Source organism: Rutilus rutilus (genome assembly GCF_951802725.1).
Source record: "Rutilus rutilus genome assembly, chromosome: 1".
In the NCBI taxonomy this organism is placed as follows: Eukaryota; Metazoa; Chordata; class Actinopteri; order Cypriniformes; family Leuciscidae; genus Rutilus; species Rutilus rutilus.
The window spans coordinates 18,718,474-18,735,840 of record NC_140209.1 but is presented as its reverse complement, the minus strand read 5'-3'; the positions used below and the strand labels follow the sequence as shown (position 1 = coordinate 18,735,840).

The following is a 17,367-nucleotide window of genomic DNA, read 5'->3' as shown; positions in this document are numbered from 1 at the left end:
TCGCCCAGCCCTACTCTGCGTCTTGCAAAAATGTTGCCACAGGGACGTTTTTCACATGAGCCAGGGTTGCAACATTGACTTTTACAGCAAATTAAATTCAAAATAGACTTTAAAGCATCTCTGAATCGCTTTAAACAGCTCCGTCTGTGTCACAGCACACAAAACCAGCTGACCGAGAATTATCCCCGTCATTATTACCGAGTGGTTAGTGATGTTCGTCGATGTTCCAAAACAAGTAGCGTAGGGAAATACAGTTTCTGTCGTGTTTTATTTGGCATTTTGTAAAATCCCATTGATTTCTGTTGGAGGACTCATTGCTCATTGATATTACTGCGCTTCAGACTCAAATATCGAGCGGAAGTTTATACGCGGTTGTGAGTTATCTGAAAACTTGTTGATATTACTACGCTACAGACTCAAATATCATGAGGTATCTGAAAAAATAGTTCCACTATAGAAAATAACACGGATTGAAATCATACATTGCGCCGATATATTTGTTTTTAATCATCAACGAACACCACTAACCACTCGGTGAGTTGCACAGTTTTGAAAACGAACATTAAGGGTTGTTTTAAGGACATGTTTGTGCATGCCCACAGCCAGCCACTCTGAAGCGGTCAAAGGCGATTCTAAACGAGTCAAAAAGTCGAGACAGGACCCATCGTCAACATTTCTGTGTCCACCACTCTAGTTCATCCAAAACAAACCAGAAAAGAGACTCAAAGTGCTAAATACCGGAATTATCCTTTAATAAAGGAGTCTAGATCTGATCTATTTTCTCAGGGCTGGAGAGAGTAAAGCAGAACATTATAATCCATGTGTAGAAACTCTTCCTGAAGACATTTAATATCTGTTTTACAGACGCTGAAGTGTGTGCAAATACTTTCTGTTACACCAAACTGGAGCTGATGTTTATCATTACAAAATACCTTAAAAACAGTAATAATAATAATAATAATAATAGTGGAAACCTTTTCAGTAGCAAACTAATTTTATTACTAATAATGTAATTATTTTATTTCTAGATTTTAACGGCATGTGGGAAACTGCTAAAAGAAAGAAGTGAGACTAACAGTAATTCTCTCGTGTGCAAAAGTAGCCAATAAACTGTTCAGATCAGATGTGTGAGACAGTGTGTTCACAGTATATGCACTTCTCGCACGTTTCACACACACTTAAAGCAACACTTCACTGTGGCATCGTGTCACTAAACAGCAACTCTAGCAGAATTCAAACACTCATTTGATGAGATCAGAGAAAGTTACACAACCAGAGGAGGAGCTGATGATGTTTAAAGGAAGAGCTGTAACTATATATAATGAAGAGAAAGACTGACAGAAACACAAAATGGCTGATAAGTGTGATCTGTGTCTGCTGGGACTGATCATTCTCTCTTCACTTCTCACAGGTAAAGAAATCTGTATTTTCTCTAAAGACATTTAGTGGAATTAGTCTGGAAAGAGTTCATTTGAACATGCTCAGTTTATTCTTGCACACATTCATGTTGTGATCTCAGAGTTGTGTATTGATACACACAGATCATACTGTATTATTCCTGATACTGGACATAGTGTCACTCAAACATCTGATGATGAAGAATTATCTTCATATTAAGAGTGTGTCAGTGATTTGAACAGCTCTCTGATAGGGCTGTAGTGCCTCTTGGACTCGAGTCCGGACTCAAGAACGTTTTTCTATGGTCTCGGACTTGTCTCAGACTCGCTGGTATTCGGACTCGGACTTGTCTCGGTCTCGGCCACTGGTCTTGCCAAATATGGCTTTTGGTCTCGACCGAGTCCAGGTGTCTTTATTATGTTCCCAGTAAGCACACATACATTGCCACAACGTATGTGTGCTTACTGGGAACATAATAATATTGGAGGGAAAGTGAAACACTGGCCACCTAATAACTAGTGATGGGCATTTCGGCTCTTTTGACTCACAAACGGCTCTTTAAAAAATAAATGTTTAAATAAACTTGCTGAAAGTCCACCGCTAGTGCAACGTGAATATTCACATTTTTAATTGTCCATAACAACCCGAAAACTTGCCTGCTTGCCTTGCACATCTAATTAATGGGCAAAGTTTTCAGACTTTTTTTGATGTGGATGTTATTGAGCTTGTAGAAGTTTAGCTCTTGCGTTATTCTGAACATCTCGCTGAATGACATCTGAACATTGCCCGATGTCTGAGTCATATCACTCCATAATCTGCCTCTCTTTTAAATGCCTATTCCACGAGTGGTAGGCTCCAATGACTGGCTGTTTTAAAATATAGCTGATATCGAAACAAAATAACCCAGTAGTCTACGAGATGTTTAGGCCTCCTCCAGCACTGACAGCTCGGCTCATAGTTTGCAGGTTTGCTTAGTGGCAAACTTTTTTCATTTGATTGGTTCTACCGCCACCCGCCCGAATTTAATTAAAATATTATTTTTCGTCACGTCATCCACCCGATCCGCGGTTTATCCGCATAGTGTGTGTGTGTGTGTTTGTGTGTGTGTGTGAGTTGGCTCGGCCCTCCCTCATGCAGTTTAATAGAGCATCACAGTCCCGCCCACAGCCCGAGAGAGCTTAGGTGCCGGAAGTAAATTTCGCATTCATTTCTCCCATTGACGTTTTGGAAAAATCCGTATCTAAAGGGTTTTAGAGCATGTCTGAGGATAACCAGCTACGGCTCAACTCATAAGCATACAACATATCATTTTGAGTGAAAAAACGAAGAGAAAATCCCAAAAAAGTCAAAGGTACAAGACTGTGTACATATTTTCATTTCCGAGCGAAGGAACTACTCATCCCATAAACCGAAAGAGCCTTTTGAGCGACTTCCAAATTTGACGACGGCCACGCAAACTTTTTCCTCCAGTGAATTTTATATAGTGAATGTGCAATTAATAGCAGTTCTTTCAGTAGTAATCGTGTAAATAATAGTGTTTTATATAGGTATTGTGTATTGAATTTTATATTTATCATCGTGTATTTTATCATGTATTTTATATTGTGTGCGTGTGGACCATCATCATATTCAGTTTATTAACTTGCCATGAATTATTACACAAATGTTCAGTAAATGCATGAAGAGGTATGCCTAGGCTAAATATTGTTTTGACAGTGGCATCATAAAATGCTTGATATGACTCATACCATAAGGCTACAGTAGCCTACACTGTTAGACCTTACCGGGTTTTTTTACAGTAAAATACTGGCAACACTATATGTTAGAACAGAAAATAGAGAAACACAATAACTACGACTGACTTCCAGCCATTACACATTATTACACTTATTATTAACCAGTATGACTTTATTTCTGTCATACAGAAGTTGTTATTGAAAATGTTTGTTTGAAGTTACCATTATAGAGATCAGTGCTTGCTTTAGTTGGGATGCTGATGCTAAAACATTCACCTTTCTTTTGCTGCTTGAGCTGTGTTTTTGCAAGTCACACTTGTGCGCACACAGTTTATGAATGATTGCAGTTGTAATGCTTATGATGACAAAATCATCATATTGCCTGTTCATTCACTAAGGAATTAATTCTTATTCATTCAGAGTTTTATTCTCGATCAAAAGTGTTACATTAGCACCACTGTGAAACTACAGCAATAAATTACTATGACTCTTTTTTTTAACACATCATGCATAAACCAAAAAAAAAAAACAGAGCTACACTATGTTCTAGAAACACAGAGATATCACAATTTAGCACATGAATCTCAACAATGGTGGCAATATTTTTTTTTTTTTTTTTTATTATTCATGCAGCAGTGCATGCTGGGAGTTTTATATTATCCTGGAACCCAGCATGCATTGCGACATGAAACTTTTCACCATTGTTGAGATTCATATGATGATTGTTGATGTCTGTGTGTGTCTGAGTCAAGCAGGAGTTAAACATGTTTTAATGCACTATATGATTATGATATTCTTCAGAAGACCTGCTTACAAAAAATGTGTTTTCATGTTGTAGATTCACAGATAAATATGCTAAATATGAAATACCCATAATTTCAAAGATTATATACAGGAAAGATCTGAAAATCAGACATGTCCAGGATGAATGCTAAATCATCACAAAAGCCAAAAAACAACTAATCGTCTTCCTCTTGACTTCTTCTTGCCATAACAAATGTGTTTTATAAACTCACTGTTATAACAGCCAGAGAGAGATGAAAGGTAAGAAGTCCAGAGACAAGAGACCAACTATAGCAAATACTGATCTCAATCATGGTGACAACAAATTTTATTATTAACTAAATCTCTGTTAATTCTCAACAAGAACTTTTGTACATGTATGAAAGAAATAATCATAAACTGGTTTGTAAACTGGTTTCACACTCAGTATTGCTGGAAGTCAGTTGTTGTTTTTGTGTTTCTCTTTTTTCTGTTCTTGTTTTTCTGTCCTTCAGTGATTCTGCTTATCAGGTGTTCATCAGTTTCTCAATTCACTCTCTTCTTTTCATTCACTCTGTCAAGTGGACTATATTAGTGAACTAATGTAGGGAATAGTGAATGAGGGTATAGCGTATGATTGGGAAAACAGCCTCTGAGTGTCGATTTTAAGCACTGTTCATTTACAGTATATTCCTGTATAGGGATGAGCGAGTACAGCATTATCTGTATCTGTATCTGTATCTGTTAACCATATGAATTATCTGTATCTGTATCTGTACTCGGACTGGGCGGGACCTAACCCGGAAGTGGGCGGGATTTAACCCGGAAGTGAGTCGGGTTGTCTTAAAATGGGCGAGGCTTTAACCGGTATGCAATTGATATGGGTTGATCAGAAATTGTTATATTTATTACTGATTAAAAAAATATTTACATGACAGCATCAGCATTGAGCTTCAGATCAATGGTTTTGATCACGATAACAAACGAACTACAGAACAAGTTTTGCAACAATGAATACAACACATGCTGTTGCAATTATGAAGTAAAATGTAATGAACAAGAGTTTTCATCTCAACTAGGGCTGGGTGATATGAACCAAAAGTCATATCCCGATATATTTAGGCTGAATTTCGATATACGATATATATATCCCAATATTTTTTATTTTTCATGTTTTATTTTTTTCAAAATTTGTTAACACACACACAAGTACTACTGTCCCCCTTTACTTAACATAAATTGTAAGAATATGACTAATAGTAAAGACTAGTACTAATAAATAAACATTAGGCCTATGCTAAAGGTATTAAATAGCAGTCCCAAACTAGTTTTTGTTAATACAATGTTGGTATGAGCCACTACAGTATATTTAAAAATATAAAAAATAACACAAAGAAAAATAGTGGCATTTTGGGGTTAATATGGAAACGACAGTTACCATGGTGAATAGCCTACACAATACAAGAACTGTTAATGAAACATGGAAACTGCTCCTGGTGAATAGAATGAAATTCATACCTGCATTACTTTTATTTCGTGTAATTTACAACGTAACGGCGTTGCATGCTCGTAGTTTCTTTTGCACTTTATATACACTGTTAGACCTTACCGGGGTTTTTTACAGTAAAATACTGGCAACACTGTTGCCAGTAATTTACTGTTAATTGTGCAGTTCTTTACTGTAATCTACAGTATGTTACTGTAAAATGCACTAAAACTCGAGTTAACTAATTTCACTTGCAGAAACCTTAAATTGACCAACTGTCATTTAAATGTATTAAACTAAAATGTATAATGCATTAATAACATTAGCAAAGTATTACTGTGAACTTATTTCATTTGAAACCACAACAAAACTTTTGTAAATAAAGAGATTTCCACTGGACCAGCAACTACACAGTCACTGCCTGTTAAATAAAGCAACATGCAGCGTATCATCAATGTGTGTAGATCCTTTCCTGGACTAAAGCACAGGCTCTACTCTTCTGCACAACGGTGACCCAAAAAACGAAATTTTACAGTAAACTACTGGCAACAGTGTTGCCAGTATAAACCTGTTTTATAACTTACAGTTTATTACTGTTAAAATACATTTTGTGGGTGTGTCTTTTTATCTTACACTGTTAACCCTTTCAACCCCACAGGGAAATCCACACTACAAAGAGTAAAAAGTAACATTGAGACAGTGTTGCAGTGAGATAATTAATTATGTAAGTGATTGTTGAGCATTAGTGATGAACACATGCTGTTAACAAGCAGAATCACTGAAGAAAAGAGAAACACAAGAACAGAAAATAGAGAAACACAATAACTACGACTGACTTCCAGCCATTACACATTATTACACTTATTATTAACCAGTATGACTTTATTTCTGTCAAACAGAAGTTTTTAATTGAAAATGTTTGTTTGAAGTTACCATTATAGAGATCAGTGCTTGCTTTAGTTGGGTTGCTGATGCTAAAACATTTGTCTTTCTTTTGCTGCTTGAGCTGTGTTTTTGCAAGTCACACTTGTGCACACACAGTTTATGAATGGTTGCCGTTGTAATGCTTATGATGACAAAATCATCATATTGCCTGTTCATTCACTAAGGAATTAATTCTTATTCATTCAGAGTTTTATCTTCAATCAAAAATGTTACATTAGCACTACTGTGAAACTACAGCAATAAATTACTATGACTCATTTTTTAACACATCATGCATAAACCAAAAAAACAGAGCTACACTATGTTTTAGAAACACAGAGATATCACAATTTAGCACATTAATCTCAACAATGGTGGCAATATTTCTTTTTTATTATTATTATTCATGCAGCAGTGCATGCTGGGAGCTTTAAATTATCCTGGAACCCAGCATGCATTGCGACATGAAACTTTTCACCATTGTTGAGATGCATGTGCTGATTGTTGATATCTGTGTGTGTCTGAGTCAAGCAGGAGTAAAATAAAATTGAATGCACTATATGATTGTTATTTTTCAGAAGACCTGATTACAGAAATAATGATTTCATTATGTAGATACACAGATATATTCTAAATACCCATAAATTCAATGAATATATACAGGAAAAATCTGAAAATCAGACAGTCCAAGATGATTGTGACATCATCACAAAAGAACAAAAACACCTGATCATCTTCCTCTTGACTTTTTCTTGCCATAACAAATGTGTTTTATATACTCACTGTTACAGCAGTCAGAGAGAGATGAAAGGTAAGAAATCCAGGGACAAGAGACCAACTAAAGCAAATACTGATCTCCATCATGGTGACAACAAACTTTATTATTAACTAAATCTCTGTTAATTCTCAACAAGAACTTTTGTACATGTATGAAAGAAATAATGTTAAACTGTTTTGTAAACTGGTTTCACACTCAGTGTTACTGGAAGTCAGTTGTAGTTCTTGTGTTTCTCTTTTTTCTGTTCTTGTTTCTCTGTCCTTCAGTGATTCTGCTTATCAGGTGTTCATCAGTTTCTCAATTCACTCACTTCTTTTATTCACTCTGTCAAGTGGACTATATTAGTGAACTAATGTAGAGAATAGGGAATGAGGGTATAGGGTGTGATTGGGAAAACAGCCTCTGAGTGTCGATTTTGAGCACTGTTCATTTACAGTATATTCCTGTAGGCTATTTTTGTTTTCTATGGTATATTTCTGTTTTAATGGAAAAGGGTATGATACTGTCTGAATTACGCCTTTTTTTACAGCAAGGGTTAACAGTGTACAGTGAGGCGATACACAGCGCGCGCCGCCGCATTTGCGCGTGCGCTACGACCACAGTATAACGGCTGACAGGACAAGAAAGTCCGTTTTTCTGAGGTGAAAGACTTTATTTCATGTTATAACATAACCAGCTCTAAACACGCACGCAAAGTGGAAAAGGAGGGGCGGGGTGCGGGGAGCAGTGCAGAGAGCTCCGGGTCAGCACAGCAGCTTGCTTGGAGCAAGGATCACAGCGCAAATTTGAACTATATCGGTATGCGATATGGTCTAATTCCATATCGCATTAAAAAATAAATAAATAAATGAATAAATATATATATATATATATATATATCGATATATCGCCCAGTCCTAATCTCAACATAACTTTCTTTTTTTTTCAATCCGAACACAGATAAAGACTCGTATTACTCGTATAATACTCGTACTCGACAAAAGTGCTTTATCCGTACCGGATACTCGTTTCAGCCGAGTATCCGGCTCAACTCTATTCCTGTAGGCTATTTTTGTTTTCTACGGTATATTACTGTTTTAATGGAAAATGGTATGATACTGTCTGAATTACGCCTTTTTTTACAGCAAGGGTTAACAGTGTAGCTAAAGTGAACGATAATGCTAACTAACGTTACCAGCCTCCCTGCAAAACTCACCACAACTTTGTAGGTCTTGTCCCTCATGCTGGCCCTTACAAAACCCACAAGCTGACCCTCGGACACGCTACACTCAACTACATGACCCGATTTGAAGTGGTTTTCAACCCTTTGAACACTTTTGTTTTCCTTCTTGAAAAAAGCCATCATGGCAGCCAAGGAGATCATGATTGCACTGATAAGTCTACCGTGCAAAAACGCAACACAGTTTTTTTTTTATTATTATTATTTTTTATTAATGATCTTCAGTCTTCACGGACTTTTTTTCCCTTTGGACTCAAACCTCTTTGGACTCGGTCTTGACTTGGACTCAACTAGTCCTGGTCTTGGACTCGACAAAGGTGGTCTTGACTACAGCCCTACTCTCTGATAAAGACTAATAGTTTATTCTGGAGAGTGTGTTGTTTGCTTTAAGTGAGGAAAAAATGGTAACACTTTACAATAAGGTTATATGAATAATCATGTACTAATACCTGGATTAATACTTAATTCAACATGAACTAATGATAATTGAAAGCATGAACTAATTCATGAACCACTGAAGAGTTATCCTGAACTACGATGGAGTCATTATGGATTCAAGCATGAATAACGGCAGCTTTAACTGTAAAATCCAACAGTGATTCTAACTAACACTTTTTAGTTAACTTTACTTAATGTCTTAACTTAATTGCAGAGGTGGAGAGTCCAGGGGTCAGAAAGTAAAAGTCCTGCCATATATTTATTCCACCCATGAACTCACACAGCAAACACTCCAGTGTTAAAGGGATTAGTGTTGTCACGACACCCAAATTATTGTTTCGATACCGATACCAAGTCAAGTATTGCGATTTCGATACTTTTTCGATACTTTTCCTGAAAAGGGAGAAACACTCTCAAATATCATTGCTGTGCTTTATTTTAAAACCGGGACAACATTCTAATCATATAACACACTAATAAATGAACATATGAACAGCAGATATATTAAACATTTGAACAAAATATGAAATATCAAAATATAAAAAATTAATTAGAGCAATGACATTCAAGGTAAAAAAAATAAAATAAATTTAGCAGCATTATCTCATTTATCATAAGAAACATAAGAGTTACCAGTAATAACTTTATCTTGATTCTGAACTTTGAATAAAAATATGAACAGCGATTATATTAAACAATGTTTAATATTGGTAACATATGATAAGCATTGGTGATATATTTGACATATGGGGAGAGAGTTGTGGAAGGCCTATACTTCATGTTAAACATAAATATATAGCAGCAAAGACAACGTCGGCAGTGTTGATGCACTTGACGGCAAAATAGGCTACAGAATATTTCGTTCTGTATTGAGGTGCAATATTTGAAAATCAATAATATTTTTTTAATTACATTTATATTGTATTTATGTCAAAACCTAGAGACTTTCAAACATCAAAATGTAATTTATTAATATGTATTCGTGTCAAAATGACATAGAAATATCTTTCCCTATTCTATTTTGCCTGGAAACGCTTGCGTGTCGCGTGAAAAATAGGCGTCGGTTCTATTTCTGGCATGCATGGGTTTTCCGCGCGTCTCGAGCTGCGCCTGAGACGCGTGTGTCACGCAGGCAGTTAAATATTTTATTTCGCAGGCCGAAATAAAAACGGACACGACACGCAGCCAGTGTGTCGCCGGCCTTACAAATCTGGAACGCGGTCATTCTTAGAAGTATCGATACTAATACATTAAGGAATCGTGACGTTTTTAATTTCCGATTTACTTTTGAAGGATCGGTGCACTGTGCAACAGAGCAAGGTAGGCAAAGTACTTCCATATGTCACTCCTCGCGTCATCTTTTTCTACGATGTGGACCACTTGTGCTCGCACATGCAGCCATCTCGCTGTAGTGTTTTGTCACATGACACTGACAGCGGCAGGTTCTTTGCTGCGTGCTTCAGGAAAAAAAAACAGACGTCCAGATAGGGAGGCGTATTTTTTTTATTTATTTATTTTTTTTAAGTATAAAAAAAATGGATAACTATATTGTATGGCGGAATACCATAGCAAGTGCTTGGAAGCACTTCGACTTCGGCGCAGTAATATCTTCACTCGTGAAAAATCTTCTCACCGGCCCCCGCTTCCTCTAGTGAAGATATTACTGAACCGAAGTCGAAGTGCTTCCAAGCACTAAAAAAGAAATATATTATTTGGACACACTGACACCAAGAATCAGCCTGTGATTCTCAACAATGGTGACAATAATAAAGCATGTTGCAGTGCATTCTGGGTGCCACCAATCAAAACTCATCCATGGCTCCCATCATACATTGCAGTATGAATAAATTATGATCTGAATTGTCTTGTTTTCCTAATTGAATATTCTTTTTGTCACCATTGTTGAGTTTCATACACTGAATCTTGATGTCTGTGTGTGCCTTAAATAAAGATTTTATTTTTCAGAACAACTTTTAAGAAATAATTTGAATTATATTGAAAAATATGGAACTTAATCTGTACACAGCAAAAACTCCAGTGTTAAATGAACTCTCCTGGGAGTTTATTTGGCTCCAGACTCAAGAGTGTTAAAGTCAATGAGATAATTTAGTGATTGATTGAGTGATGATTGAGCATTATTGAAGACACCTGATGTTAACAAGCAGAAACACCAAAGGAGAAAATCTATTTTTTATGTTACCATTATGGTGATCAGTGTTTGCTTTAGTTGGGCTCTTGACCCTTAAACTATTAACATTAGATTTAGTTTGGCTGTTGTATCTGAATTATAACTGTCAGATGAACAACAAGAAAAGTTAATCAAATGGTGTTAATTATGTTTTTACATAATCATCATTTTGCCTGAATCACAAAACTAATTTAGAGAATTAGGCTTAATTTGTTGATTACAGCATCCTGTGGTTCTACAGTATACTATTGCCAGCATTTTCAATATAATATTATCGAAAGAATAAAAAAAAAAAAAAAAAGAAGGATTTTATTTGGACACACAGACATCAAGAATCAGCCTGTGATTCTCAACAATGGTGACAATAATAAAGCATGTTGCAGTGCATTCTGGGTGCCACCAATCAAAACTCATTCATGGCTCCCATCATGCATTGCGGTATGAATAAATTATGAATTGAATTGTCTTAGTAATTTCCTTTTCCTAATTGAATATTCTTTTTGTCACCATTGTTGAGAATCATACACTGTATCTTGATGTCTGTGTGTGCCTTGTATATCAGAACAACTTTTTTTTTTAAGAAATAATTTGAATTATATTGAAAAATTTGGATATTATTCTGTAGAATCACTGTGACGCTGTAATGACCAATATACATTTAAGCCAGAGATTAGGCTCTAAATGAGTTCAATGATTCAGGTCAAATGATGATTGTTAAAATATAACCACCACCAACTGTTCACCTTTTCTCTTTGTTCATCTGGCTGTTATAATTCAGATACAGCAGCCAAATAAAATCTAAAGTTAAACATTTAAGGGTCAAGAGCCCAACTAAATCAAACACGGATCTCCATAATGGTGACCAATGGTCCTCTAAGCTGCGCGCGCGCACGGCCGCGCAGGCCATTCGAAATGGCCGCGCAATAGATTTTTTTTTTTTCAGGGGTTAAACATCTGAGCATCAAAGGTGATGCAGGCTAGGTAATAAACATTTAAAATACTGACATGTGACAACCAAGCTGGATGTACGTTAGAATGTTTACATACCGTAAAACTTCAAATAATAGCCGAGTCCCAAATAGACGTCTATTTTACACGCCTGGTGTGGATACAGGTTTGGATAAATAAAGGCCGGGTCTGTTTTTTTAGTTTCGGGTTGTATTTAATCTTCTAAAACCCGTCAGATCGTCGGTTTAAGCCAGTTCTATAGTGCAGATTTGCGCACGCAAGAGAGCCCTGCGCATCTGGGCGGGAGCTGTAAGCGCAAGCAAGGCAGGCAGAGAGTTAGCGCCACGCCGCGTCGCGTCTATGACAACTCGAGGTATCACACACCGGACTAGAAGCGCCGCATCGCGTCCATGACTATTCGAGGTATCGCACACCGGACGAGAAGCGCCGCGTCGCGTCCATGACAACTCGAGGTATCGCAGACCGCACCGGACGCGCACTTTGTCAGTTTATGGCCAGCAATATAGTTATGTTTAAGGACATTGTTGAATTAAGATCATGTCTGTACTAGGCTATATGATTGTACTGTACAAATACAATCGTTGCTAAGTCTGCAGTCTGAATTCACTTTACCTCAGAGCATCCGTTTACTGAATGAATTGAGAATGTCACCTGAAAATCCGATAACATCAGCAGTTTCCATTCAACCAGCTGATTTTTGTAAAGGAATGTCAAACTAAATGTATATTGCAGCACAGGGTGAAGTTTCATTAAATTAAAGGCCTGTCTCATATAGACGCCTGTCTCAAATACAAGCCGGTGCAGTTCGGCGATTGGGGAAAATAAAAGCCCGGGCTATATTTGAAGTTTTACGGTACGCATACATATCCTTTAGGCCAGTGGTTCTCAAACTTTTTACACCAAGTAAGTTACCACCTCAGAAAATATTTGGCTCTCCAAGCTCACATAATGGCCAATATTAAAATACAGTAGCATACACTGTAAAAAAGAATACATTGATTTTATTGATATCTAATTAATAAAAATGAGGCAACAGATTACAAGCAATATTATTAATTAAATTTAACAAATTAGAATTGAGTAATAATTAATCAAACGAATTCCTTTAAAGGTAACCATTTAAAATGAGTAAAATTTTCAAAATATCTTTTATTGCCAACATTGAAGACACCTGGTGTTAAACATTGAAGACACCTGGTGTTAACAAGCAGAATCACTGAAGGAGAAAACCATAATTAAAGTCACCATTGTGGAGATCAGTGTGTGTTTTAGTTGGGCTCTTGACCCTTAAATTATTAACTTTAAGTTTTGTTTGGCAGTTGTACATGAGTTATAACAGCCAGATGAACAAAGAGAAAAGGTGATGTACACTGAAAAAAATGATTCATTGACTAGTTGAATTTACTAAAAGAATTTATGTTAATTGGATCCACATAATTGATTTTTGCTACATTTAAACAAATGCATTACGTTGAACTAAGTTCAACGTAATGCATTTGTTTATATGTAGCTAAAATCAATTATGTGGAACCACTTAACATAATTTTTTTTTGTAAATTCAACTAAGTCAATAAATCATTTTATTCAGTGTAGTATTCAGCTACAGTTATGCACAGCTCAAAAACTAGGCAGTTTTATTTATAATAAGAATATTTATTGTTGTCAGACACTTTAAACATTGTAACAGCACAGTTTTAAAATCAACACTGTTCTGCTTACATACAGTTTTAATGATTAAATTAAAATGTATTGCATCTAAAAGTGAAATAAAAACTGTAACTTGAACTTAAACTTAAATATCCCCATAAGTTGGGGATATTTTGGGAATATTAATTTATTTTTATCAATCAATAAATTCCACTAGAAACAAACTTTGTTGTATTATTTTAATTTAATACTGTGACGCTGCTTTAATACAATTTGTATTGTGAAAAGCGCTATACAAATATACTTGACTTGACTTGACTTAAACTGACTGGTAAAACACCATCTTTAAAATGTTCCCAAAGTCCAACCATTATAAAGGATATTGAATAAATATCAACCTTGTAGACATATTGATGCATCTGCTGTCATCTCTTTGAATCCCCTATGGCTAACGCAGGCTCGTGGTCATTTTCGGCAGGTCGCGTGGTTGCGAATTGCTCACAGTCCTGAAATGTGCGCTCAGAAAAAAAAAAATTGCTCAGTGCTGAAAAAAATTAGAGGGAACATTGATGGTGACTAAATTTGTGATTTTCTCCTTCAGTGATTCTGCTTCAGGTGTCTTCAATAATGATCACTCATCACTCAATCAATCACTTAATTAGCTCATTAACATTAACACTCTTGAGTGTTAATTTAACACTCATATTTTAACACTTTAACACTCTTGAGTCTGGAGTCAAATAAACAAATAAAATTGCTGTGCAGCTGAGTTCACTAATTAGTTCTATCTCCTCCTGAATTAGCAAATCCAGGTGATTGGAACAAAATACTGAGGAGGACTTTTACTTTCTGAACCTGGACTTTCCACCTCTGACTAAGCATTTGTCAGTACCACATACTATTCCTATTTCACTTCCCAGGTGAAATATATTTAAATTGCGCTTATTTTGATATATTTAATGTATTTTAAGTGTACTGTATTGAGTATGTATTAAATGTGTTATTTTGAAACAACTTCAAATATACTTAGTATACTTTTATATGTATTTAAGGTAATAGTAATATATTTTAACTAGGGCTGGGAATCGATAAAAAAAAAATAATAATAATAATAATTAATTGCACAATTTGCTGTAATTAATTGCAATTAATTGCATTTCCCCCAAGCTTGTAATCATAAATATTTAAACTTAGAATCACCTAATTAAATTAAACAACACAGGAAAAAAAAGAACAGAAAATAGCCCTATATTAAACTAATATTAAACATCAATATACCAATATATTATTCTTTTTCAATAATCAATCAACATAATCAATTAAACAGATGTTTTTTTTTTTTTTTTTTTACTAATTATCCAAATAAAATATAGTCCTACAAAGCTATTATTACCAGAGCATGTGATCAGAGCAGGTAATTTGACCATTGTTGCCCAGCATGACTATACCAGCTCAGTAGGGCTATTGCAAACAGAAGTCTAGCTACTACAGAGAAATTTCACATTATTTGACGGACTTTGCTTTTCCCCCAGCCCTAATTTTAATATACTTAATTGTGTTAAAATTAAACTATTTCAAGTACATTTAGTGTAATTTAATAGCACTTCTTTAAATTGTATTTTTAATACACTTTAAATATGTTTTAGAACTACACAGCTGAAGTATATTTTTAGCTTCACATTAATGTGTTCCCAGTATATTTTAAATATAATATCATCTTATTAATAATGTATTAATAGAACACTATAAGAGCCACTATTAATATAATAAAAATACATTTTTATAAAACCATTCAGTATGAAAATAATATATTTTAATGTATTAAAAATACAGTGAAAAATTATCATTCCGTAAAACACACAGTAAAAAAATATTTGTATAAAACAACACACACACACACACACACACACACACACACACACACACACACACACACACACACACACACACACACACACACACACACACACACACACACACACACACACACACACACACACTTTGAAAGCTAGTAATCTTTAATGTACTACACCCAGTGTACATCAGTACAGCAGCATATGTAAACTGTAAAAAAAATACATTAACATAAAATACAGTGATCTGCAGAGGTATTATAAACAACAACAAAAAAACAAAATTAAGTCAATAAACCTAACTACAGTCAATAAAGTGCAGTCATTAATAGCTGCAAACAGTTACAGTACTGTTACAACTCAAACCATCTTCATCCTTCAAGTGATTTGGAGTGATTGGTCTTTGAGTTTGCCTTATTGTTGCATTTCCTTCGAATCAGTCCTCGCACCTCAGACGTGTTGGAAATTGTTTGATCACTGTGAAAGGGGAAAAAGAGGAGTTTATTTTTATATTAAAGCAAAATGAACCTCTGTTAAAAAAGTAACTGTTCCCTTTCAAAAGGGAACTTGCACTGCTTCGATGATGCTATTGGGGAACGATGTTCTCTAGGCGCTTCTTTAATACTTCTGAGTCGCACTAGTCGTGTCACAGGCTGTCGCCAGTCAAATTCTATTGCCGTGATTGTACAGCTTTTCAAACACCGGTTCACATGGAGGCCGTTCCCCATAGCGTCATCGATGCAGTGTCTCATTCCCTGTTCTCAGGGGACAGAGGTCGTAACCTAGACGTTTTTTATTACAACACAGTGTGATGTTTTGACATTTCCCTCTGTTGTACATACAAGGTGAAAAAGACGTACTGTTAAATGTATTATAAATGCATTAAAGTATATTTGTTTTGTACTAAAAAACATACTTAAGTACATATTTAATACATTTAATAATAAGTCTTTTTCACCTGGTAAAAATGGATTTCTTTAACATGGCATGTAATGCTTAGTTCATATATTTTAACAGTAGACATTCAATATAAAATGTTAATGTAATTCAGAAAAGGAGTTAATAAAATATCTCGAACAACTGTGAAGTCTACATGGTATGTCACTGTATCACAGCAAAAAAGGGCAATTTAACTGTTTAACCCTCTGGGGACCAAAAACGCGCCCGCGCGTTTTGCTCGTTTTTTTTTTTTTTTTAGCAATGAAAATAAACACTAAATGCTCTGTTAATTTTGATCTTTCATTTTCGTGTAATACATCAATCGATCCTGTTCAGTTTCTATTTTTTTTCTGTATACTCACAATAAAAATAAAGTGTTTTGCTTTTTGACAAATAAAGAAATATTAACATGATGCGATTTCTGCCTTCTCTCTGTCAGTAAACTCCCATTTGAAACGCGTTCGAAAATGATCTATAACTCCGCGAAAATTCAGTCAAACAGGCAAACAGACCCATGGGCATAAAGCTTGAGATCGCATCTTTTAAATTAAGTTATTTATATAAAAAACAAATATTCTCAGCTTCTGTAATCTGTACAAAAAGAGAGCGACTCCAGTCGAGCTCATTACGAGCCATTCAAAAGTAATTTGACCTCTCCCCGGAGAGCGCGTGCTATTCAAACGCAAATTCTGAGAACCATTTCAGTCTGTGAAACGCCCCCACATCAGCTGTAAACAAAGCGCGTCGCAATCGAGTGAGGCATAAGTTTCCTCAGAACAGTGCTGATATGAGGAGCAATATCTCCTGATATGAGGAGCAGATCCCGCTGAGGAGTGAGGTAGGCTGTTTTCTTTTCTCAAGTGTTGATGTGGAATAACGTTATGGAATAACTTTAGTGTAGGCCTATGTAAACCGCAAAAAGATGAATCGCATTTCTATAATATGACTCGCCTTTCTGTGAGATGAATGAAGGGGACATATTTGTAAAGACTGTTTAGCCTAAATATGAATCGCGCGTCTGTGTGTGAAA

General features: G+C 35.6%; 1 protein-coding gene across 1 annotated transcript in view; it reads left to right on the top strand.

Annotated features, from left to right (window-relative positions):
* The first annotated feature begins 1,329 nt into the window (after positions 1-1,329).
* Positions 1,330-17,367, top strand: part of LOC311292512 (uncharacterized protein) — a 58,734-nt gene continuing 42,696 nt past the window's right edge. The window contains exon 1 of the mRNA XM_084412224.1: positions 1,330-1,411. Within this exon, the coding sequence (XP_084268350.1) occupies positions 1,351-1,411 (61 nt within the window). The 5' untranslated portion in view covers positions 1,330-1,350. The remainder of the gene's footprint in view (positions 1,412-17,367) is intronic.